This window comes from Calidris pugnax, unplaced genomic scaffold (assembly GCF_001431845.1).
Source record: "Calidris pugnax isolate Ruff unplaced genomic scaffold, ASM143184v1 scaffold4, whole genome shotgun sequence".
NCBI lineage: Eukaryota > Metazoa > Chordata > Aves > Charadriiformes > Scolopacidae > Calidris > Calidris pugnax.
Window position 1 is genome coordinate 8214758 of NW_015090781.1, and position 25322 is coordinate 8240079.

General features: G+C 45.4%; 2 protein-coding genes across 5 annotated transcripts in view; one reads left to right on the forward strand and one right to left on the reverse strand.

The window, feature by feature from the left end:
• Nucleotides 1-229: 229 nt before the first annotated feature.
• Nucleotides 230-24968, forward strand: HABP2 (hyaluronan binding protein 2). Of its 3 annotated transcripts, XR_001413824.1 has the most exons (15): nucleotides 230-370; nucleotides 8910-8946; nucleotides 14040-14168; nucleotides 15735-15845; nucleotides 16522-16638; nucleotides 17000-17119; nucleotides 17864-18035; nucleotides 18474-18568; nucleotides 18697-18940; nucleotides 19802-19944; nucleotides 20294-20428; nucleotides 21917-22062; nucleotides 22631-22831; nucleotides 23981-24029; nucleotides 24387-24968. XR_001413824.1 is itself a non-coding variant. In XM_014958545.1 (14 exons), the coding sequence occupies exons 1-13, from the start codon at nucleotides 302-304 to the stop codon at nucleotides 22790-22792; spliced, it is 1680 nt and encodes a 559-aa protein (XP_014814031.1). In that variant the 5' UTR covers nucleotides 230-301; the 3' UTR covers nucleotides 22793-22831; nucleotides 24387-24968. The 3 variants fall into 3 exon arrangements, 2 of the variants coding, with proteins under 2 accessions (XP_014814031.1, XP_014814041.1); XM_014958545.1 differs by lacking the exon at nucleotides 23981-24029; XM_014958555.1 differs by lacking the exon at nucleotides 23981-24029 and having other exon boundaries at nucleotides 15738-15845.
• NRAP (nebulin related anchoring protein) overlaps nucleotides 23374-25322 on the reverse strand; it is a 52797-nt gene continuing 50848 nt past the window's right edge. For both annotated transcript variants that reach the window (XM_014958533.1, XM_014958524.1), the window contains one exon: nucleotides 23374-24446. In XM_014958533.1, coding sequence (XP_014814019.1) covers nucleotides 24345-24446 — 102 coding nt within the window. In that variant the 3' untranslated portion in view covers nucleotides 23374-24344. The remainder of the gene's footprint in view (nucleotides 24447-25322) is intronic.

Here is a 25322-nt window from a genome sequence, read left to right on the forward strand (position 1 = left end):
TAATTGACAATAATAGTCAAACAATAATTCTAATACAAGGAAAATCCTTTGTTTCATTGTTAATTTATACTATTCCCATCTTTGATACTTACTGATTTGAAACATTTACCAGCAGTCAATGTAGAGATTATCTGGACAGAATACACTTGTTTGATCAGGGCAATCTGTTGAACATTAAACAATATTTGAAGCACAGTTAATTATTTGCACTGAATTAGCTCACCCTCGAATGATTGTGGCTCATCTGAAAAAAACGTAGGCAAGAAGAAAAAGCTAATTTCAAGAAAAAAAGAGTGTAAGGATGGTTAACAGTGCTTCGACCCTTCAGGTTCTTCCTCTGCTCATTCTCCTAGGGAACACATATTTGTGCGTGAGTATGTTTTTATGTATTACTTTTCTTCCCTGTGCCAGCCCTGCTCCTTGCTAAGCCCTTCCTGGGCAGCCAGAGCATTTAGCTGAATATTGGACAGTGAGGTTCCCGAGTAAAAACTGCATAAGAGGGAAGCCTCATGGTTTTTTGGAGAAGATATCTCCAGTGACAAGGAATGGTCCATCTGGGTGGGTTTGGTGGCCACCCAGCTCCCAGCGATGTGCGGTGGGGAGCGCAGTCGCTCCCCCAACCCTGGGTGCTGTGTAATGCTGAAGGCACTAGATATCAAGATTAAACAGGTCAGGGATATGCACTGCTTGGTGGTTTTGCAAGCTTTTTCGTCAAAGGTAAAATTTCCCCAGCCATGTGTTTTGGATGGATGAATTATCATTGCTACCTACATGGAAGGAAGGTTAAGAGCAAAATATTCAATACATCTAGAGAAGGCCAGAGCCCTGCTCCAGCAGAGCTTGATATACCTTCCTAAATCTCAGAGGAGACCTCATCACTCTCTACAACTACCTGAAAGGAGGTTGTAGACAGGTGAGGGTCTGTCTCTTCTCCCAAGTAACAAGCGATAAGACAAGAGGAAATGGCCTCAAGTTACAGCAGGGGAGGTTTAGATTGGATATTAGGAGAAATTTCTTCACCAAAAGAGTTGTCACACATTGGAACAGGCTGCCCAGGGAAGTGGTGGAAATGCCATCCCTGGAGGTATTTAAAAGATGGGTAGTCGTGGTGCTTAGGGACATGGTGTAGTGGTAGAATTGGAGGTGTTAGGTTGATGGTTGGACTTGATTACCTCAAAGGTCCCTTCCAACCTAGACGATTCTATGATTTTATCTCTTCTTTAAAGAAGACTGAAAGAATAACTTGTAAACAAAGAAAAGTTAAAAGTCAGTTTTTAAAAACATTTCTTTTGTTCCTCCAAGCACTGCAATCGAGTATGAAGGAATTTGAGGTTCTTTCAAACCTCTGCTTTCTTGTGTGTGTTTCTCTTGTTTCTCTTCTTTTTGTGCGTGCAGGTTCATGTTTTCTGAAATGAATTGCTAAATTTCAGATGTTGACATCTTTAAATTGAGTCCTTTGGGAAAAATATATAGTAAGGGGTTGTAATAAGCTATAGATCTTGTTGAAGAGCTCCGTGAACTTACAATCAGGGTTTTTCACAACACAATGGGGTATTTATTAATTAGTGTATCATCAGGACTGTCTGTCTGCTGCCAGCAGTGGATGTGACATACTTGATCCACTGGCACACTTGGCAGCTTACTGGGGGGATCAGTTCTAGGGTAGGTCAATGCCAGTTTTACAGACATTGTGGGAACCCAGTCTAATGCAAATAAGCTCATAATGAATCAGTTGTGTTAATTCACCCTCATTGAGGAAGCTGTAGGTGCAGTCTTAGACAACATGAAGTCTTGCACAGACTTTTCCTAGCTAGTCCTAAGTGTTAGATTGATTCATTAGCTTTGACAATCCTAATCTGAGTTTGTTCTAAATATTGCTGTGGAAAATGTAGTGTATACCTCCCCCCGCCCCCAAAAATTCATTAACATTGCTAAAATGCAAAAGCAATTCTGCTGTCAATGAAAAGCAGCACGACAGAATATTCAGCAGGCTAGTTTTTAATAAAACATGTTTTTTCTTCATAATTAATATAACAAGGTTTTCTGGCTTAGCGCTTGGCATGGATCCCAGGAAAAAAAAAAAAAAAGAGGGGAATGAGTCACTGTGACGTGACCATTGCATGACAAACATGTTATGAGAGGACATTTTAGCCTTAATGATTTGTTCCAAAGAAAAAGTTACACTGAAACTGTTTGAATGAAAAAAGAACAGACTTTGCGCTTCTCTGAAACTGTGGCAAACACCCTGAAATTTCAGTTTTCATACTTTCCCAGAACTATCTACATCATTCTCGTTTTTATTCAAATCTGGTTTTACGAGTTTTCATAAGTAACACTCTGATTAATAAACGTTATTGGTGAAATATAGCAGAAGTCAAATGGAGTTTTAGGCAGTAGCTCATATCTTGGGTCAGTCAAAGTGGGACAGGAAAGCATTCAGACATTCATGGATCTGGTGTGTTTGGAGCAGGACCTTAAGGCAAAAATTTCCATTCTGGTCTTTCATATTACTTGAAAAGAAACTGATTTCACCTTCATGAACTCAAACTATTTCCATAAAAGGCAGTAAGCTGTATGGTGGCTGCAAGTGAGAACAAAATTTGGTCCTTTATTTTAGCATATGTAAGTGCTAAAGCTTGTCTTCAGACATAACAGGTCTTCTCAGGTTGGGTTTTCTGCTGTTTTTTTTTTGTTTTAGTTACAGTAGATCCCCACTAATACACACATCAGCGTTGTATGAAGAGGAACTTTTAGAGAAATCAGTATGCTTTTGCCCAGCAAGATACTGTAGTAGAAATGTGCCTGCCCTAAGGTGTTGTATTGTTAAATATTCCTTATTTTGCCAAAAAGAAATCCAAAGGGCTCTGCTGCAGCAGGTTGTATCAACATTCAGACACAGCAGTTCAGCTGCCTGTGCTCCCTGACTTGGGCTTGTACTGAAGCAACTTTTTTGAAATGCACATAGATTTAAATAGGATGCTTAAACGTTGTTCTGAATCAAGCTAGAAAAATACGCAACAGAATGAGACCAATTCAGGTCCAAAAACACTCTAGTGATGGAGCTGGTCATACACCAGGTTGGAGCTTCCATTTAACAATGCTCTAAAGTGCTTCAGCATACGCTTGCAAAAAAATTTTTAAAAGTGATTTTTCAATCAACAGATGTTCAGATTAGGCTCTTTTGTTGCATCATTGCTCCCTCCAAACCCAACACCCCCGGCAGCAGAGAGGAAGAAATGCAGGAGTCAGAGCAGCAGAGGTGGCTCTTCAGTGAGTATTTTTGGAACTTCAAGAAATTGGTGTGCTTGGTTGTGACGGCAAGGGTTTTGAAGTCACTAGCCATGCCCAGTCCAATAACCAAGCGCACTTAGTAGCGGAAAGAGAAGGATTAAAGCATCCCATTAAGATCAAACAACTGCATAGAAAAGTTATCACTGGTGCCTGTCTCCTAGCTGGCCCGCAGCAGATATGAAGCTGTTACCAGCAGTACAGGTCTTTCCTTGCCTCAGGTGCTTGGAGACCGATGTTTTAGGGTGTCTTAAAGTCAACTCTGTCTGACATCTTTTTCTACCCACCAACGGATCTATTCCTGTAGTGAACTCCCACTTCTGCTGCGCCGCTCACGCGAGGGCTTTATGCTCTGCTGTATCACCAACCCATCACGGCGAAGAGCGGTGAATCCTGTCAAGCCCCTCTCAATTTGTGGCCCATCAGGTGTAATGCCCTTCCGCAGCGCTCGCCTAAATTTGCCTGATGCAGCAGGAAAGCAGCAAAGCCCTGGGAGCGCCCCCAGCTAATTGTGCAGGGGGGGCTGGCGGGGAGGGAAGCAGTTCCTGGCCGACCCCCGAAGGCAATCAGCTCATGCCCTGAAGCGTGCAGGTTGATATCCCGCCTAACTAAAGGGACTTAATGACTTTGCATAAGCTTTAAGTCTAGCGGTATAACCCGCATTCCCAGCTGCAAAAGCGTTTGATGGCCCGGCGCGGTGGCGTTCCTGCCACCAGGCTGTGGCTCCCGCTGCCCCCATGAAACAGATTTTGTAGCTTCCCCTTGCTGAGGCATCCAAGGCTTGACCCCGTTTTCCACCTGGGAGCACAAGCACACCCTCATCCACCAGCCAGCCACTTTAAAAACAGCCAGCTGCTGCCAGGCCGTCTCTCACGGTGCAAAGATTAATTTAGAAACTTTGATCTCTTGGAAAACAGGAGCAGGTAACTCCTGCGCAGAGAACCAAGCTGGTTTCAGCAGCACCTCCGAGGGCTCTTGCTTTTTTCTTGGATCCCTGTGGTTTTTGTATCAGGTGCTACCATGGGAAAGGTTCACAAGTAAATAATCAGCAAAATAAAGACTTTAAATGTAAAGTTCTCTGGGTACCCTGGAACCAGTCAATAAGGAACATGTCATTTGCTCTGAGGCACACATTGCAGTTCAGCGTGGAGGCAGGAGATGTCTTGCTAGCAGAGAGGTGAAGAACTCGGAGGTTTTGGTGGAATCTTTTCAGAGAATGGTTTCCCAGGCTAAAAATACAACATGTGTTGCATGTGTGCTCCAGATGATAATATGCTCTGCTTTCATTATACTGCAGCCATGGCCTTGGCTGAGAAATACAATGTCATTGCTGGAAAAGCCACTTTCCCTTGAAGTTCAAAGACTGTCACTACCCAAGATGGTTGCAGGCAAAAATCTGGCCGATTGTAAGAGCATCAGAACTGTCGATTCCCTCCTCCTTTGGCGAGAAGCCCAGACAAAGGTTCCCACTGAGAGCTGTCAGCAGGATCAAGGGGTTCACTACGAAAAGGCAGTAGTTGTGTCTGCCCTCATGGCTCCTTCATGCCTTATGTCAGCCGTGGATGGAAGTTGATCAAATATCCATCCTCGTTCTCCAGTTCATCCCCATCCCACCTCCTTCTCGGTTGCAAAGCTGTGACTGCACAGAAGAACAAATGAAAGGGTTGATATTTGTTTTGCTGCCGTAGAGGCTACTTCATGGCAAGTTGCAGGAGAAATTGCACAACTTTGTGCAATTAAGTGAATGGGCCAGTTCCTACCAATGCACTTTAATGTTTGAAGTCTCATAGAGCTTCGTTGCAAGGTGTGTGTATGTGTAGCGGGCAATTTTCATCCCCGTGTTCCTCTGTCAAGCCAGCTTGAGCAGCTACACTGTTTTCTCTGGAATTACTTGTTTTGCACACATGTAAATTCACAGCCTAACCCTGGGTTGTCGCCTTTGTGCTGCCTGTTTCTCCACCTGCTTTTGTGTTTTAATTATTCATTTTGATTGTAATGAGGGGTAGCAAATGTACCCAAGACATAATCAACAGTTCAGCTGCAGAATGCCCTTGGCAGATGTAAATAATTTCCCTAGAATTTGGGGTCAAATTTTCCTGGCTTTATTCAGAAAGAATCATCAGAGATTAACTGGACATTTTTGTCTGAGGAAGAGCTGTAGGACTCTGTCCTGAGACCAAGAAAGCTCACGGTTCTGGCATGACTGTTTGAAATCTATTACATTTCATTAGTTTCTCTTTCTTGAGGAGTTGAAATGGAAAAATTGAGAGTATCATCTATCTGCAGTGTTTAACCTTGGTACAAAGCCTAATTAGCAAAGTTTTGATGGCTCTTTGGAGAAACGAAGCTTTAGTGAAGTGCTAATCATTACAATGATGACGACAACAAAGGTCAGGTGAAATTAGGATATTTTGAATTTCAGCCATTCTTCCACCATTTTTTCTAGGAGCCCTATAAATGCAATATAAAATGTCTCTCCTAGATATTTTTTTTTTTGCAGTGTTTCTTTTTTATGAGCCTAAAGTAATAACATTCAAAATTGCTCTCCGCAAATTCTTCTAGCTTCGTCCCCTGTCTCTGCGGACCTGCAACGAGCAGGATCCAGCGATTTTATTCCCTCTTGAGAGAGCACACAAAGTGTCGGTGTCGGGCTGCAGCAAGGAGACTGTTTGGTGAAACCAGCCCCACAGTCTAATTTCTTCTTTCCTCCCCCCCTCCATCCTCCTCCTTTTGTTCGAATCCTGCGCCTGGCTGGGCTCAGTATTGCACCTCGTTGGAAGGACAAGATCCTCCTCTGCTGGCCATGAGCAATACGGCACGGCAGGCAGGAGACCCTGCCTTCACTGCCCCTGCCTGCACCCCCTCCTGCAGCCCCTTCACCTCCAGCCCCCTCCTGGACCCCCCACTCTGTGCCCCACCTTCTGCATCCCACTTCCCGCATCCCATGTCCATTATCCCACATCCCACCTCCTGGAGGCCCTCAAGGTAGGGAGGAAAGGATGGGGTCCCACATCCTCCATCCTGCATCCCACCTCCTGCAGCCCCTCATGGCATGGAAGGAAAGGACAAGCTCATGCGGGCAAAAGGGGCTTGAAGGTATCACACCCCCATGGAAAGCTTCCTGCAGGGAGCCAAAAAAGGTTAAAATTTGTCCCTGTGCTGGCTGGCAGGGGTGAAAAAGCTTCAAGACCAATGTGGGCTGGTGGGTGGTCCAGTGGATGTCGGAGTGGTCCAGTGGATGTCGGAGTGGAGAAGGAAAGTCCCCATGCCAAGAGGTCAGCTCTGCCTGGGGTTTTGTCCCCTGTGGCTCTGCTGTTGCAGCTTGTGACAGGCACACAAGGGGTAAAAGCCCCAGGACAAAAGAGGACACCGGAGCCTTGCGATAAAGATTGGGTTTAACTCTTGGACTCTCCGTGCTGGGTGCTCCAGGAGATTTTGTTCCCAGTAAGTATTGTACTCTGGCAGCAGATACAGGCTTTCATCCAAAAGCGGGGATCAAAATTTGGGACTTGGCCACCCTGGGGTACAAGCCATGATCTGCAGAATGTTACTGGAAACCTGCACATTTTCTGGGGCACCAGCTTATTGTAAGAGGGAGCTCAGGGCACGTGCCCTTCTGCAGCCAGCTCTGCCCATGGAGCAGCACCTGGGAGGGTTGGGCAACCTGGAAAAGAAAGCAATGTAGTAAAGTGCTAGGTCTTTCATCTTTCTTCTTTTCTTGGTGTGCGAGCCACCCCTTTGGGCGTTGTGAGACTGTCAGCTCTGCTCCACAGCCAGGGGAAACTGAGGCACGGAAGAGTAGGGAGCAGTCATGTCCTGCACCTCCCTCAGCCCAGGATGAAACCCCATGGCATTCCCCTGTGGTGCCAAGGGCTGCCCTGAGTGCGGGGAAGGTTCAAGTCAAACCCTTCTGCCCCCAAACTCAAACAGCAAAATGGGGCACGGCAGAGAGCCGGGGAGGGAGCTGGAACATTCCTTGCTTCATCCTGCTCCTGTTGCTGCTCCCTTGTTCTTTGTTTCATCTGTTCCTCCAAAAGAAAGGAGCACACCGGCAGGGTTTGTTTTGGTCTGTGTTTATGGCTGAATGCTACCACTAATTGTAAGTGGAGCAATTAGACCTTTTCCTTCTACAGTCTCCGTTGGGGTCTGGCAAAGGATCTGACGAACCCTGTACCTGCACTGGGGAAACATCTACACCCAGGGCAGAGCTTTTACAGCCCTCTCCTTTACCAGCATCTCTGCTCTCATTCAGGAGGGGCAACCACAGGAGTGTGTGAGTGTGTGTGTGTGAGTGAGTGTGTGTGTGTGTCCTCCCAGCTGCAGAGGATTTAGTGCTGTGTGTGTGGCTCACTGACGTGCACCTGGGCAGGGGCTCCGCTGAGCGGTTCAGGGGACACGGCTCTCATTAAAGTCGGTGGGAAGGGAAGGGGAGCTCTGGAGTGTCTGTTTTCCCTGGCTCAAACACAAGAGGGACGCAAGCCTGCCTGAAGCAAAAACTCATTTATATATTCCAGATAATATTCGCAAATGCGAATTCCGAGCTTTTTTCTTTTTTTTGTCCTGTTTCTTATTCATTGCTTCTGATTCATTCGTTCTTAGTCGCAGTGTTAGCTGAGAATCTCTCTTCCCTATACCATTTCTATATATATTGTGCAACTAAAGAGGGTGTATATTTCCAGTTAATTGTGTCTGTAGCAACGCACAGGTGCACACAATCATATGTGAGAGTGTGTGTGTATGTATACTGCCTTGATTAGGAGTGTTAAATTGTTTGGAAATACGTTTCCTTCTGACAAATCATGTGAGGGATGAAGAATAGCAGCTCTAAATCTCCTTCTTTACACCCGCTGTTAGCACACGTATCCTCGTCACAGGCAGGTAATCCCGGGATTTAGAGCAAGAGGGAAAGCGAGCTGAAATCTTCATCCCGGTGTGGAGTCAGTGCGTCTCCTTTCAGACCAGCCTCACTCACCCTCTTCAGAGGCTGAGAGCTGTTTTCCTTCTTCTTCTGTTCCCTTTTGTCACTTGCCCTTGATCGTGAGCCAGAGAGGAAAGGCTGGAGCTCCACGTTGGAGGTCAGACACACGGCATTTCCTCACGGGAAGAGCTAGAATTGTTCTCCTCTATCCAAAGGTTGTTGACAGCCTCCCAGCTGGGAGGTCCAGATCCCACTGGCTGGACCATGCAGAGGGTCCTGGGCTGGGCTGTGCTGCCCAACCTCCTCTGTGCCCTGCCGGAGCACATCCCAGCCTCCAGCTTTGGCTCCTGCCCCTATCTCACAGAAATTAGGCAAATAGCTAGTCCATGGTCACTTAATAAGCAAAGACACAATTTAACTCATTCAGGACAGGTTTTTCCCAAAGGACACCAGCCCCACGGCTTGGGCTGGATGCTCAGAAAAACCAGAGCTCCCACAGGGGTTGTTGGGAGCAAAGGACGTTTTAAGGCATTTTGTTAATCTTTTAAAAGAACTCTTAAAATCCAGCCCAGAGCTAATAGCTCTGAAGTGGGTAACGAGCTGATCTGGATGTCCAGTACTGGGGGCAAATGGAAACTTTGTGCAGTAAACTGGCTTTTGTTTTTCCAGAAACTGACTCTCTGCCCTTTTCTATCTCCTGCAGGCTTCCCATTTCTTCTTCCTGGCTGACCTGCTGCATGGTAAGTGGTTTCCATTTCTTCATTTTAACTTCTGCATACCAAACTGAGAGGCTGGCGACCTCCAGTCCATCAAAAGCCTTTGCTAGTGCCCAGAACTGAGTTTTATTAACTTCATGCATGGCTTTGCTGAGCTTGGAATAAGGCTTGTGATCAAGTAGAAAGTCTGTTTGATTTTGGACAAGTGATATGGTGAGCACTTTCAGATGTCCACATGTGCTCTGTGTCAGTGCAGGAGACAACACTGCATCAGGTCCCAGCCAGGAGGGTCTCTGGCAGGCTGGAGCCCAAACCAGAGGTAGAGCAGCAACACCATTTTGCAGCTGATTATGGGGTACTCCTAGACCACACCTCAACTCACAACTCTCTTCTAACCCAGGACTTTTTGGCCACTCTGTGGCCTCACGTGCTCAGCACAGCTTTGGGGACCCATGGGTGACACAGTGGGTCATGGGCTGGAGGAGAAGTCATTGTGCTGGGCTGCAAACCTCACAGGAGGATAAGGAAAAAGTCTATCTGTGTGCACAAATTGGAAGTCCAATAAATGAAGGGTAACTTTCCCTTGCAGCATACAACTAACTGGAATTTATTTCTACAAGGTTTTCTCCAAAGTGCAAGAACGTTCAAAAAGTGTTTGCAAGCCCATGCAAGTAAAAATCGTTGAAAGTTATGTAGCATTAAGATGTTGATAAGAGAAAAGCTGTGATGCATGTTGTGTGAGGATCTGTAAATATTGTATAAGGATTTTTACATCCTTTTGCAGCCTCCTTAGTCCACACAGAGGATTATGGTTTTATTGCTAAATTTAGTAGTTTAGGTTAAGACCTGGTCCTCCTTTTCTTGATTTCGGTGGCTCTTAGATCTCAGTTTATAATTTATAGCTAATAAGGTATTAAATTAATTTTGCTCCTGAAAAAGAAAAAAAAAAAGAAAAAAAGACTTTTACTCTGCATTCATTATTTAGCCACATTCCTGTTCATTCCAGTGGCGTTCTGGCTTCCAGTTCAAACCCGTGAGTCCAGCAGCCTTGTAGCTCATACAGCCCTGCTTCTTTCCCCAAATCAATGTTGCTCTTCTAACACGATGCGTGCAGAAAACAGATTCCCAAATCATCCGTGCATCTGAGCTCAGCATTTAGCTTCTGCAATTACTTGACCACCACAGAGCCGTGTACCTGGCTTCAGGCTTTAGGCACCAGCCTTGCAGCGGTGGAGCTTTCACAGTTTAATTCATTCCCCCTCCCTAAGCTTTATGGTCCCTTCCTCTGCCCCTCCGCTGTCCCTGCAGTCTCCTGCTCCCCATCCTGCAAGTCCCCCCTCCCTCAGCCGTCATCGGCGCCCATCCCTCTAAGGAAAAGGCACAGCAAAACTTCTTTTAAGTAGCAGCCACAAAGCCATCTGAAAGGCTCACTGCTCTCCCTTCTTTTGCAATTTCTTTCTGAAGCCGCAGATACTCCCAGCCACAGCCCGCATGGAAAGGAGGAAATACCATGAGGTCTCGTCTCTGCAGAATTAAATGGAGGACAACTCGTTATTTAAAATACAGTCAGGATTTCAGCCTCATAAAAATAACACTACATTATTCTCAGGGCTGGAGACAAAAAGTATTTAGAAAGGTGGCAGGAAAACTCATCCTGCTTAAATTAGGCCAGATTTCAGTCGATCCCCAGAGGTTCAGAGAGCTTGAATAAATGCTGGGTACTTTCTGGCGCTCTCGATGTGTGTTGGCAATAGGGTTTAACTTTGTACATCACTCATCTTGACAACTGCAGTCCAACAAAGTTACCTCGCAATTCAGGTCACTCGCTGGCATCCTAATGCATCACTTTCCCACTCGGAACATTAGTCATGACTTGATCCAGAGAAGGTTTTGAAAACAGTGTGACTGCCGGTGTTGGGATATCTGTTCTCTCCGTAACAGAGAGCCCGTGTAAGCTAATGAACAAGGGGATATTGATCAGAAATCCATCGCTTGATTGACAGCTCTTGGCAATGTGAAAAACTGCAGATGAAAGCTTGAGCAGTTTAAAAGATCACCCAGACCTCAAAGCTGATTTGAAGCTTTAAAAGTCAATCTCTGCCTATCAATTATGGGGGGATTTTTTTGTACTACACAGAGGAAAGTTATTCTTTGAAAATTTGCATGCAGGATGTCTAATTTAATTTCATGTAATAGTCACATTTCAGTGACAAATGTCAGATCACTGCTTTTTTTAAGCATGTTAAGGTTTTCCAGCACTTACAAAGAATGAACACTCTGATTTAGTAATATGTTTAAATCAACCAGTGTATCAGACTTTGTGCGTTAATTATGTGCTCAGATAAAAAAAGTGTTGTTTTTGCTTTACTAAACCTATGGCTTGTTATGAATAATTAAAAAAATGGAATGGGAGCACTTCTTAAATAAGAGATGTGGAAGCCAAATAGTTATTTAGTGTCGAAGCAATGATAAATAAGAAGACATCTCTTAGTTGGATGTCATGTACCCAAGTCAGGGTTTTCTATTCTTTGTTTTTCACTGCTTCATGTGGCTGGAGAGGACACAGAGCTGCTGGGAGATGGGAAGCATCACTCATGTGACCTGTAGAAGATATTTCCCTTCCATAGTTTCATAAAGAGGGATGGTGGTGGAGAAAGGAGGGGCACTGGTGATTTCTCAGGTCAGCTGCACTCCCATGTCATCTTGGCTGGTCTCCTGGCCAGGCAGCTCAGCTTCCTGACTCCCACTGTTCATATGGGGGGCCAGGGTACCCAAAAGGGTTTGCTGATGTTTTCTGAGTCCTTTCCACATGCGTGCTTAACTCCACAGCTTGGTCATGAAGTTTTACTTAATGGTAATTGCCAGCCCATGAGGGGGTTGCTTGCTGCCACCCAACTGACCTCAGCCTTGGCCACCCAAAAAGTGCCCTCCTCGAGTGCTGCTGGGTGCCAGCCTGGCCTCAGGTGTGCATTAGCCTGTCCCAAAACTGCCCAGGGATCATCTGCCCCCTCAGGAAAAACGGGGGTTTGTGCTCCTTTGCCTCACAGAGCTGCCAGAAGCAGATGTCCTGCAAAACATGAATTGCAGCTTGGCCAGCTTGGGTTTTACCACAGAGATATGCTTAGAATAGCCCATAATGGGTCAACAAATAATTTTCTAACCATTGTTGATAAACAATTAATCCATTGCTAAGAAGTGATGCCAATGTAACAAGATGAAGTGACAGTATTGTCATTTCTTAACACCAGACTTACACTGAGCAGTTGGTTTAAAAATCATGGTAAGTGCTACAACGATGTAGTTGTGCTCATTCAGAGCACTTGTTTTTCCTCTGTCGACTCAAGACAGTCCCCACCAGCCTTTGTAAAGCACGCTGGGTGTGCTTACAGTCTGCTTTTGGCAGCCCTAACTCCCCTCTTCATCCTTCATAACTTTAAACAGGTATATCTTTTCTATCCAAAGGGCTACCCCATCCCCGAGAATACTTCTATAAAGCATCTGTGGAATAAAAGCCAACATTCCCCACCAAGGTTTTGAAAATAAACAGGGGAAACAAAATCAGACTCCTTCAGACAATTCCCTCAAACTCAGGTCCATTTGCAAAAATCTCCCCTCCGACAAAGTGAGCTTGCAGGCTGCATTTCAGGCGAAACCCTCTTTTTTGTTTTCCTTTCTTAACTATATCACATTAAATTTAATTTTGTTCACTGTAGACAATGTCCTTATCTTCCAGCAAGATCCTTCTGTTCCTCAGCAAGGCACACACTTCTGCAACACTTGCACACTGTCGAGACTCAGCTCCTGTGGAAATAATGAGCTGAGGAAAAGGAGTCTTGACTTGACATAGCAATAAATGAGGTGAAACTTTCCTCTTTTTTTTTTTTTTTTGGTGAGAAACGAGAGTTGGCATGTAGGAAAAAAAAAAAAAGAAGAAAAAAAGACGGTTCTATTTTAATATGAAATATAAAACACCCATTGTACAAAAGTGGAATTTCTTTTTTTTTTTTTTTTTTTGGTGAGAAACGAGAGTTGGCATGTAGGAAAAAAAAAAAAGAAGAAAAAAAGACGGTTCTATTTTAATATGAAATATAAAACACCCATTGTACAAAAGTGGAATTTCTTTTTTTTTTTTTTTTTCCAGAAGCAGAGAAAAAATAAAGATAAAGGCTGCAAGCGAATGAATGAGGAGAGAAAACTAAGATAATGCAGTCGATAATCAGTTCAAGGCAGAGCATTATCCATGGGGCCATCGGTCCGGCCCTAGGGGAGAGCTTTTTAAAATGTCTCTGTACGTAGCTTAGCTTTGCTCATTACCATAGCTTGTCTTTGAAACACCAGAGTGGCTTCCACCGGCAGCAGCAGCCGTACCTGTGCGAGGAGCTGCCAGCCCCCTTTAATCAGCCGCCCCCCTCCACACGCCGGCTGGCGAAGCCGCGGGTCCCACCGGCGCCGGGCTACGGCCAGGATGGGCTCTTCAGCACGTCTCCAAAGGATGGAGGCTGTGTGGACGGGGAGCCACAGAGGTCTGCAGGTGCCGTGGGCCCTCACGCCTCTCTGATTTCCCTCAAAATGGGTTTCCGTGTCCCCACACACAGCAGGTACCCACGTGCCAGTGAAGGTCGTGCCTCACGCTGCGTCAGGGGTGATGCTGGGGATCAAAGCAGCTGGACAATGAAAAGCCCTTCTTTTTGTAAGGATCCAGATCTCCTTTTCTCACCATGCTGGCAACAGCCATCAGCATCCCCCCGGCTGTGGCACAGTGCAGGGAGCTCATGCCCATGCCTGCAGAGCCCCCAACCTGTGTCCTCTCCAGGGTGTCCCACTGCCACCGCAGGAGCTGGCTGAGCCCCGTAGGGGCTGGGACCAGGCAGAGCTGGGACCAGTGGTGCTCAGGGGTGGCTGTGCTGGGCGCTGGGTGAGCTCTGCCCATGCCAAGGAAGAACTGAACAGAACCTTTGATCCCCAATACGATGTGAGCTCTGGTCCCACTGACATCCCACACAAGCTCCAGGAGAAAAGGATTGTCCATCCCAGGGAATAAGTTCTTTCATACCTTCTCTCCTTCTAGCACTTTTAATTCCTCTCTTCTTCCACCCTCTTCTCACCCCTCCCTGCAGATGAGGCTGATGACTACGAGTACTACGACGAGTACACGCAACCGGAGCAGGACCCCATCCTCCAGCAGCAGCCCTCAGAGGACCCTGACTGGTTTGAGGCATTTTTTGGCTACAGCGATAGCAGGAAAGGTACCTCTGAGGGGTGGGCAGGGAGGAGAGGAAGGGGTAAAATCCCAACCCTGTGCTTGCAGCCGGCTGCCAGCCTGCTCTCGAAATGCCTGCATCAAAGGGATGAGTTAGGAGGATTGTTTGCAGTGTTCTCCTTTGTATTTCTCTTGTAAGGAGCCTGTGTTTTATCTCTGGGTTTCACAGGATGGATTCTGATCATGCAGAACATTTCTGATTGCTACTACAAAAAAACACAGACTTATTTGTCTATAGACACTGTAAGATGTAATTGCTGTTTTCATGGGATATATGTTCTGTATTTATGCTGGGAACCAAATGTAGAGCAGGTTTCCTTTTTTTTCTTCTTTTTTTTTTCTCAGTTGCAGGGGTTTTTTTTCCTTTTCTTTTCTTTTTCTGTTTTGCCAAACTTCTGGAGAGCAGAAAAGCATCCTTGAGATTGCTCAGGGAACGCAAAAGGAGAGACAGGGAAGTTGCCTGTAACATCCCCTGGTACAAAGAAAGCAGAGCTGGAACGGGGCTGCCCCAACACCAATCGCTCCTGGCAGCCGGGAGAGGAGTGGAGAAGGTGTAGCGTGGTGTGAGGAGCAGCACTCAGGGGATTACCAGCAGGTGCCTGCTCCCTTGAAACAACAGCCACCTGGGGGTATTATATAGTATAATGGTGGTGGGTGGCTTTTCCAGGGGAGATTACTGGGAGATTTCCTGGGTATGTTTAGTTTGGAGAAGAGGAAGCTGAGGGAAGACCTCATTGCCCTCCATAACTATCTGAAAAGAGAGTGTAGAGAGGTGGGTGTTGGCCTCTTCTTCCAAGGGAATAATGACAGGACCAGAGGAAATGGTCTAAAGTTATGGCAGGGGAGGTTTAGACTAGATATTAGGAAGAATTACTTTACTGAGAGAGTGGTCAGGCACTGGAACAGCCTGCCCAGGGAGGGGGTGGGGTCGTCATCCCTGGAGGGATTTAAGAAATGTGTAGACATGGCTCTTCAGGGCATGCTCTAGTGTCTGGGATTGTTGGGTTGTGTCTGGGATTGTTGGGTTGTGTCTGGGTGGGTGGGTGTGGTGTTTGGGGTTTTGTTTGTTTGTTTGTTTATTTGTTTTGTGGTTGGACTCGATAATCTCAAAGGTCCCTTCCAACCATGAAGATTCTGTGATTCAGTGCCACTTTCCAGCCAGGGCCACACCAAACCCAGACCCCTCCACAATAAATGCATGAAGGCAGATGCCCAGGGCCAGCTCTGGCTCTTGAGGCTGCTTTTGCCACTGCCACAGGGTGGCAAATCTGTCCCTGAGCAAAGGAAGGGACTTGCCCCATTACAGCTCCATGGAGACACAGCAAAGGGAGCTGAGGATCTCCAGACCCAAAGCTGTGAGCTGTTACAGCTGGCACCAGGCTCTGCAGCAACCCTGTGGCTGCTGGGCTGATGTGTAAATGTGGTACCTGTTACAGGGGATGCTGTGGCCGGGGAGGCAGCCTCCTGCAGTCAGCAAACGCAAGAAGAAAAAGCAGGTGATGGAGGTGGAGAAGCTGAAAGTAAAACTAAAAGATCTCTGTCCTTGCCCCAGCAGACTCGTGCTCCTCCAACCCCTGCAAGAACAATGGAAGGTGCGAAAACAAAGGAAACGGCTTCAGCTGTCTCTGCCCCGAGCCCTACGCCGGGACTGCCTGCGAGGAAGGTAATGGCTCTGTTCCTAAATCACACTCCTTATTTTGGCAACTCATGTCACTGTTACAGCTCTGCCAGTGGAAGAAAACACAGGGCTTTATAAGGCCAGGGTTTGCTGGGGTGAGGGTTTTGACAGCCCACCACAGTCATGTTCGCAGGTCTCACACTCAGCTCTTGTCCAGGCCAAAGTCTGTCTGAAGTCTTATCCAGTAAAATAGATTCCAGATGTGCAGAAAGTGCTCCTCTGTCCCCTGCCAGGTGGGCAGTGGTGACCTGCTCATTGGTCCTGCAGTTTTTTTGCTGCGGGTACTATGAAGAAGAAGGGAAATCCCACACCCACACCAGCCAGATAAAAGCTTCCTCAGGGTGTTGGGAGAAAGCATGTCTTCCCGTGATCCCTGCAGGGACACAGCTCTCGTGCACACACAGACACTGACAAAGCACCTCATGTCCCCACCTAAACATGAGAACGAACTTCTTTGCTGTGAGGGTGGCAGAGCCCTGGCAGAGGCTGCCCAGAGAGGTGGTGGAGTCTCCTTCTCTGGAGACATCTAAAACCCGCCTGGACGAGTTCCTGTGCAACCTGCTCTGGGTGGACCTGCTTTGGCAGGGGGTTGGACTAGATGATCTCCAGAGGTCCCTTCCAACCCCATAGCATTCTGTGATTCTGTCTCTGTTTTCCACAGTGAAGGACATGTGTCTGGAGAAGAGGTGCAACAGGGGAGACTGCCTGATTACATTAACCCCACCATATTTCCAGTGCAGCTGCAATCACCCCTACAAACTACCTGACTGCCATAGAGGTGAGCGTGGCCCCAGCAGAAAAGGCTCCTGCTTAGCTGGGTGGTGGGAATGGCACAGTGAAGTCACCTCACCACAGACTGCCAGCAGTGGGAGACTACATGCAGCCCACCGCAGAGGGTGGTCCTGCCCTGGTCATCCAGCCTGAGCCTCCTATGGCTCCCACCTGTGGGGCTGGTCAGTGATGAGCCATGCTTGATTTTCAGGGTTGTGGTTCACTCACTGGTGAGATCTCCAGTGTTCCTCAAGAGTTCATAAAAACTTGAAGCCAACAGGCTAAGTGGGAGCTCCCCCCAGCTTCCACAGGACATGTATAGTGCTCAGCAGTGTGACAAGGCTGTTCTGTGTTTTCCACCCTGGCAGCATCTTCACCCTGCAGACCAAACCCGTGCAAAAATGGAGGCACCTGCATACGGCACAGAATCAGATCAAAATTCACCTGCGAGTGCCCCAAACCTTTCAGAGGGAGATTCTGTGAGATTGGTAGGTCACAGCTCCAGGGGTGAGGGTAGGGGCGAAGCCTCTAGACAGTTCCTATGGAGAAGGAACGTTAGGCTTTCCTTAGACATCTGAAAGCTGATGGGGTGAAGATTTATGTCCAGCTGCCTGTGACTCCTCAGGCTTTGGAGGCCAGACACTGGCACATGGATGGGTGGCAAAGGGCATGGGAATACCCCAGGCTGCATGGAGACCCTTCTGCCTCTGCAGCACCACCTTGGTAACCGCATCCCACACAGGTTTCCAAGGAGAAGGATTTGTTCCTTTCTCTTTTAAGAGTTGATTGCACTTCAAACTCCATCTACCACTAACTACATGCTCCACATTGCATGTGACTTTTCCTCCATCTCACCTACAGGTTAGGTTCACAACCCCACAACCTTCCTTTTGGCACATGATAGCATGATAGCAGCTCTGCGCCCACTTGTGTCTAATCCTGCCAATATCATTTCTTGCCCAGGCCACTGATAGGAGAGGTTCTGCTTTGGTATTAAGACACCTCTTGGCTGCTAAGTCTTTACCATGCAAGTCAATCAAGCTTTAAGCTGCACATGCGTTGAGACATTACTCTTATTTCTGGCCTATGCAGGATAAGGGATATCATTATACGACCCACTAGGTCCTTCCGATCATAAAATGAACGTAGGGCAAGGAAGGGAAGGAAAAGGAACAACTTTGGACAAGGAACAACACAAAAGTCATTTTCATATCAGCATTGTCTTCCTACAGGACCAGACGATTGTTATGAGGAGGACTCCTCTACGTACAGAGGAAGAGTGAACCAGGCAGTGAATGGCAAGACCTGTCTGCACTGGAATTCCCACGTTCTCTTGAACCACCCCATTAATGCCTTTATGGAGGACGCTGACTCTTATGGCATCGGTGAACATAACTTCTGCAGGTAATATTTTGAAGAGGCAGCTGTAGAAGTTTCTATCAAAGAGAGCACTGAGGACAAACTGCTCATGAAATTGACAAACCGATGGTGTTAAGATCTCACACCTTTCTTGACACAGCCTGGCTAAAAAATACCAGGGTGTTCGAGGTGCATTCCCTAAGTCACTGTACTGATGTGAGGCTTCCAGAAGCAGCCCTCCTTTCCCTAAATCAGTTCCTCATTTTTCTTAGGGTTAAGATAGGTGTGGGGACAGTGAAATGGCAGAAGCCCCACTCCCCCATCTCAGCCATGTTCTTTGTCAAATCTTATGAAAGAGTGTCTTTGGAAGTTTGGCTCATATGGGAGCATGAAACTCCTCCCTTCAGCACCCTCAGCTCCTTCGCTGGTTTCATGGAGATTTTCCCATTCCTGTTGGCTGATGCTCTCAACCATTCCCTTCAGGAATCCTGATGAGGATGAAAAGCCCTGGTGCTACATCAGAAAAAATCACAAAGTGGAATGGGACTTCTGTGACGTTTCACCCTGCTCAGGAACAGGTAAAGAATTAGAAGTGAGCATTTGGCAGCGTGTGGGAGGTCCAGAGCAGCAGGTGATCCCCTGTTACTTAACTTCTCCAATCTGATTTTGTCTCTGCATTATATATCTGCTGTCCCTTTCAATGCAGCTGGAGAGAGCCCATGGCCAACAGACAGTGCAACGCACCCACCTGGATCAGATGACATGTTCCAAACATGTGGACAACCCGAAATTCAAACACTCAAGAGAATCTATGGTGGAGCTAAGACTACAGCTGGCAAACATCCCTGGATGGCATCTCTGCAGATAAAGACTTCAAGAAGGAGCAGGCATTTCTGTGGAGGAGTGCTAATTAAAGCATGCTGGGTTCTTACTGCTGCACACTGCATTGAGTAGGTGCATGTCCTCTGCCTCGGGTAGATAAACCAGGATATAAAAAGCAAGATGGTTGTTAAAGATAGCTCAGAATCCAAATTATTTGCAATCCAAATGATCGCTGGGAATCAAATTGACAGGAAACGTGTATGTGAAAAAATGAACACATACATGAAAATATATATACTTAAAATTGGAGTAACAAATTAAACTTAACCCCACTCGCCTAAAATGAGTTAAAATAGTTGTTTGAGAGGAAAAGAGGAGGAATGTAACAGAGTTTTGCAATGTATGAAAGAAGGACTCGATGAAAACCTCAGGGGATATTGGGATACCATAAGCAACATCACATATTGCATCAAAATTAAGATCTCCAGAACAGCCAAAATATTCTTTTCACTTTCAATTGTTTATATGCCTGATAGCTCAGAATACGACATTTCCTTCAATATTTTTGTTGAACAGGTTGGAAACCACTACCCTTGGAAGTCAATAAATTGCACACTGGAGATGATTCCAGCACAGATGAATTTAAGTACACCCAGACAAGGGCAAGCAACTGGACTCCCATGACTCATTGTCCCAGCCACAGTAACAGACTGTGTTCACACTGCTACTCTGCCCCAAAATGAAAAGAAAAGAGTATTCATGCAGCTTTAAATAATTTTATTCCATGACTGCAACAAGTTAAGAGCACATGGATTGCCCAACACCACCAATTCCCTGACTAAGCCCTCCCTTAACAATTTTAGGGAATCTTCTGGCCATGTTCTACAAGTGGAAGCAGCATCTTGACTTCCAGATACTAAAGATGCAGGTTTTCACCACTGCTAATAGATGATGTTTGCATGTAATTTTCTTTTTTTCTTTTTTTGCAGACAACCAGCAGAAAATCTCCAAGTAGCCCTTGGAAAGCAAGACCTCAAGAAGAGAGAGCATCAAGAGCAAATATTTGATGTGGAGAAGATCATCGTCCACTACAGATATAAAGAGAAGGGCGGTGTCCCACACAATGACATTGGTAAATCCCTTTTATTGAATGTTCATGCAGCTCACCTCCAACCCCAGCTGTTTGAAACTCCTCTCTCCAACTAAAACCAGTTTGAAATTGCCATTTGGACTGTATCCTGGAAATAATTAGGCCAAATTGTGGTTTTGCCCCATTTGAGTCTTTGGGATGGGAATTGTGGTGGGTGGGCAGAAGCCCCTGTGTGGGGGGAGTGAAACCATAGGGACAGATCCAGCAGGTAGTGCAAAGAGCATGGCAGGTGTATGCACCTTTGCAGAGGGTGGGATCACAGACTGGGCATGATGGTTAGGGATCAAAATCAGCTGCAAACACCGTCTGTTCTTGTTTATCTTCTCTCCAGCACTGCTGAAGCTGAAGCCAGTTGATGGTCACTGTGCCATGGAAACAAAGTATGTGAAAACAGCGTGTCTGCCTGACTCCTTCTTTCCCATTGGGACTGACTGCTTCATCTCGGGATGGGGCACGACCGAAACAGGTATTTAGGGGCCAGCTGGGTTTTGGTGGGTACTCCTGTGGCAAGGTGGGCTGGTACTTTCAGTAGCTGGTACTTTCAGGACCCAAACGTGGACCTAGGCACTTAGCGAAACCAAGACATGGAATTCAAAGCTAAGGATGGCTAAACCCTGCCATGGAAATTACTCATTAGCAGAGATCTCCAGCTGCTAGACCAACCAAACCTTTCAGAGTTCTGAAAAAATCCCCGACGCATTTTTTTTGCTTGCCATCTGACACACCATGTCATGGTTTCGTCTGAAGCCAGAAACAGAAGCAAGACAGTATCAAGAGAGAGGCTATTGTGTAGTTTGTGTGTTTCAAGACAGGACCAAGAAAGATGGGAACTTTCACACGGTTTTCCAGCCCATTGGGTCAGATAAAGCTTTTAAGAAGCAGCATCTGGATCTTCAGATGCGCTGAAAAATAAAAAAAAAATCCAAAGCTTTTCAAGTTCAACCAGCTCCATCCAAAACCTTTCTTGCCCGCGGTAAATCCTAAGGGGAGAAATTACTATGCTTAAAAAAAAGATAATGGCAATTTTCTGAAAAATGCATTGTCTCATGTTCTGATTGATGTGTTGCTGTAAAGCAGCAGAAGGAAAATGTGTCACGGAGGCTGCAGTAGGTGTCCTAGTGCTTTGTGACTGATACAGCCTGATACGATACATAGGACCAAATTCTCCCTTCTGATGTAACTCTCATTGAAGTCCACAAGAGACAAGCGTGTTCATTTGATCAGAATGCACCAACAGAATTTAATGGACATTTTTTAAAAGTTCCAAATAAAAAGTCTCTCTTAAAAAGGGTACGGGGAAATTTTTTTTTCCCCAACAAAGAATATCAAGTACCCTGTACGTGTTCAAACTAGATGGCTCCTTCTTTGAGCAGAGCTATTATTAGCATTTCAGGAAATCACTGCAGAAATGGAATATTTCCTGAAACTCAAGCAGAACCAAACTTATAAACCACCTTTAATTATCTACAGATGTAGTGCTTTGAAATTCTGGCTATTGCCTTTAGATGTCAAGTTATGTCTTTAGATTCACTATAATTAATCATTGCCCTTAAATATTGCATGATTTTCAGTTTTCATCTGTTTCATTAGCCCGTGTGTTAAAACATCTAATGGCACCAGCCCGAGAAGTGCTGAGCGGCTCCGAGTCCCACGGGGACCCACCGGAGCTGCAGAAACCAGCACCTTTGAAAAGCAGGATGACACGGGTAGAGCTGATGGGAACCAAACTCTTGGCTTTATTTTCATTCGGGCAACAACTCGGTGTCCTGAGTGAAGCCCTCTAACCCTTATCATTTCAGACAGATACTTCTTTTCTTCCCAGGCTAGCCCATGCATCCCCCCTGCTCTTCCCCCCTCCCATCCAAATGGCCAGCGGGCTCCTATTTTGAACAAAGGCAACCCGTAACGGGATTGGGAGGAAGGTGACTCCATTTTTTTGGTGCCCATCCCGTAGATGATCTGTCCCGTCAGCTGTTGGACGCCAACGTCAAGCTGATCTCGCAAACGAAGTGCAATGCAGCCAGGGCATATGATGGCCAACTGGATGAAAGCATGTTTTGTGCAGGAAATCTTCGGAAACACGGAGTTGATTCTTGTCAGGTCTGTTGCTTTTTCTGTATTTGAACACTAATTTTTTTGTGTAAATGGGTAATAGTTTGGCAGGGTGCTGCACAGGTAGCTGTTTCTCCCATCAGTGTGGTTCAACAGCCATCGTCTTTCTTCTGTGTGGTTTGAGGTGTGGATCCCTAGAGATAATGTTGTCACCGTCAGCCACGGGCAGATCTGTGGAAGCTAGAGACTAACCTGGGAAGTTTGGGTTCTGAGGCAGTTTTTTGCAATACTTGACAACTTGCCTTTTTTTCCTCTCAATTTCATTATGGCCTCTGCAACGAGCACCAATTCTAATCTGATTTTACTATCAAGAGTTAAGACTTGCAGGGAAAGTCAGGATTGATGTTTCTTTTCCTTACAGCTGGTGCAAATGTGGAGCAAGTTCATATTTACAGCATTGTAAGAGGGGGAAAAGTTTGACCAATGCTTGCCAAGGTGCAGGGGGCTGGAACTAGATGATCTTTAAGGTCCCTTCCAACCCGAACCATTCTCTGATTCTATGATTTTGGTTAACATTTTGTTTCTGGTTTTGAACATGTGTGATTTTTCTCACCAGGGAGACTCTGGAGGCCCACTAACTTGTGTGGAAAACGGTTCTTACTACGTCTACGGCCTCGTGAGCTGGGGTGAAGAGTGCGGGTTAAAAAACAAGCCAGGAGTTTATACTCAGGTGACAGCATTTCTCAGCTGGATTAAATCCAAAATTCGATCTGAGTGAAGGTCCCTTCATTAGGAGACAGCTTTGGAATGACAAATGGTAAGCTTGAGATATTTATTTACATTTATCATTTCTCCAAATGCCTCTTTTTTGAGAAAAACATTATTGATACTTCCTCATGGCCTACATGGGACATCCCTCATCACCATCTTGAAAATAGAGTTAGAGCATTTGCTAGGATGTCAATGACAGTCTTCCTGTTGGGGACTTTGAAATAAGCCTACATTTTGCAGGCAGAACAGATCAGAAAGAAAAGCAGCTCCAGTTCTTCCCCAAATCAATCAGAGCTGCAGTTGCCAATGTTTTGAATTCAGCTTTTCAAGCCCTGAAAATTCTGCAGGCTCAGCTGCTGCCACCCTTTCCCTCTTCCACACTCATCAGACCCTGACACCTCAAAGCTCTTGGTGTGTGCTCCTAAAGCCTGTGCCGTTTTTCACATATGAAAAATCATCACGTGCCAATGTTTGCAAGACTGCAGCCATTGGAATTACCTGAGGAGCCAGGATCAGGCAGGAGAATTCTTTTTAAAACCACAAATTCCATCAGTGATGCATTCCAGATTGGAAAAGCAAGAAGAATAATTCACTATTAGAATTATCCACTTTATTCCTGATTAGAAGATAATTACATATTATGCTCCAGATCTACAATGGTATATTTGGGCTTAACTTCAATTCATACCAGTGAGACACAGAGAGTACTAAACACCATTAAAAAATGTGTCTAAAGCTACTGGATAATTCTTGGGTTTTCACAAGTTTTGCAAGTCGAATTGCATAATTTTTTTGCCCGATGATTCTGCAACCCTGCACAGAAAACCAGGGGATTGGTATTAAATGAAGATATAAAGAACAGACATGTTTGCAAAGAGTCAATTTGTTAAAACAGTGATGTCCATTTCATCTGAATTACAGAGTTTACAACCTTCTCTAAACAGGTACCCAATCTATCTATAGCTACCCCTATTGCCATAATTTCTAACCAATTAATTCTGATTTTTTGCTTTGGAAGATTTGAAAAAGACTGAAGAACTAATTGTGATCTGAATACATCCTGTTAATCAAGAGCAAATTCTCTGATGTCTATTAAAAGGCGTGCCCTTGGTTAGTCAATGATAACTTGGCTTCCACTGGCCTTTGTCTTGTTTATCTGTTAAGCCACCTGAATTATGCTTTTGTGTTCTCTTAGGTCAATGGTGCCAATAATCCAGGAACATAAAAATCTACAAAGATTACAAGTATGGTTGATTTATTCATTACAAATTATTTTAAATTCTGCCAGTCAGTTTCATTCATCTGTAGTACAAAGCTGAGCCTGCCAGTCACCTAGTACTAATTTCATTTACAGCTTTAAATAAATATCACATCCTGTAATACATACAGTGATAAAATATCCACACAAAAATAGAAAGATGTTATAAATTGCAATGTTTAGGTTGCTTTTTAAAACAAAAAGTTCTTAGACGCCATCTATTGTGCTTCCCAGAAAACTCGAAAAGCTACAGGATTTGCAGGACAAATGAAAATCTATTTGTGTTACGTCACTTTCCTGTTCACTTCTGATACAGCTGCATTTTCCTTCTCTTGACTTGCAGAATTTCTGAAGCATCAGGGTTGACTGTGTCCTGCTGAGATCCTTCCATCTCCAATTGGTCCTGTAAAATCAAAACCAACTGTATTGTGAGCACAGCCAGTGGACAGAGAAAGTTTTAACAATTATTCTATAAAAATATTTGCATATTAAAAATTACCTCAACTGGCAAACAAATGAGCAAAATCTGAATCACTGCCCTGCACTGAGCTAATATCTACAACGGAAAAGCGGAGCCATTCATCTGTTAGATACTACACACATTGAAGGACTGAATTTGCTCAACTCCTAATTTCTAGTTTGAGGACTAAATAAAGAGCAAACCAGTAAACACCTGAGTTCCAGGTGGATTGCACACCTGTAGATTTCCCTGGGACCATCAGATCATTATCATATGTAGGACTTAAGAAGATATTGCCTGCAGTCCCCACTGCCTGCATTCCTCAATCACAGTCATAATTTATTTCCTGAATAACTTTTCAGATGGGAACATAAATCATGGGTATGTTCTGTTTTTCTTGGGCTGGCTTATTGTTTGACTTGTTGCCAAAGTTAAACATTAAATGAAACAAGTACTTGAAGTGCAGAACCTCTCTCTTATTGCAACTTAATGCTTCCTAACTGTAGGGTCTGCAAAGTCCCTGTATGGACTTTTGCTCTCTTGTGCTGGGACACTGCAGACTGGGAGTCATCCCCGTGGAGGTCGGGAGAAGGAAAACATGGAAGATCCCATCTCTTGCACCTTGGGCTGGACAGAGATGGAGGAGGTTAGAGCATTGCCCCTTTGCAAAAAGCTTCCTAGGGCACACACTGCTCTGTTAGGAGCCTACACTGAGCCTGTCAACACGGTTGCCAGTGGAGATCACACAGCAACACAGATGTCTCTTGCTGAAATTAGGAAAAGAGAAGGGGAGTTGTACAGGGAGTCCCTTCCTCATCT

What these genes read in the sequence shown, in the direction of transcription:
- HABP2 (XM_014958545.1), top strand. Translation starts at nt 302, where the DNA reads ATGGTTAACAGTGCTTCGACCCTTCAGGTTCTTCCTCTGCTCATTCTC. An exon ending in TAGGGAACACATATTTGTGC is followed by an intron (nt 371 to 8,909) that starts GTGAGTATGTTT and finishes TATCTCCTGCAG; the next exon opens with GCTTCCCATTTCTTCTTCCT. An exon ending in ATGGGGCACGACCGAAACAG is followed by an intron (nt 20,429 to 21,916) that starts GTATTTAGGGGC and finishes CCCATCCCGTAG; the next exon opens with ATGATCTGTCCCGTCAGCTG.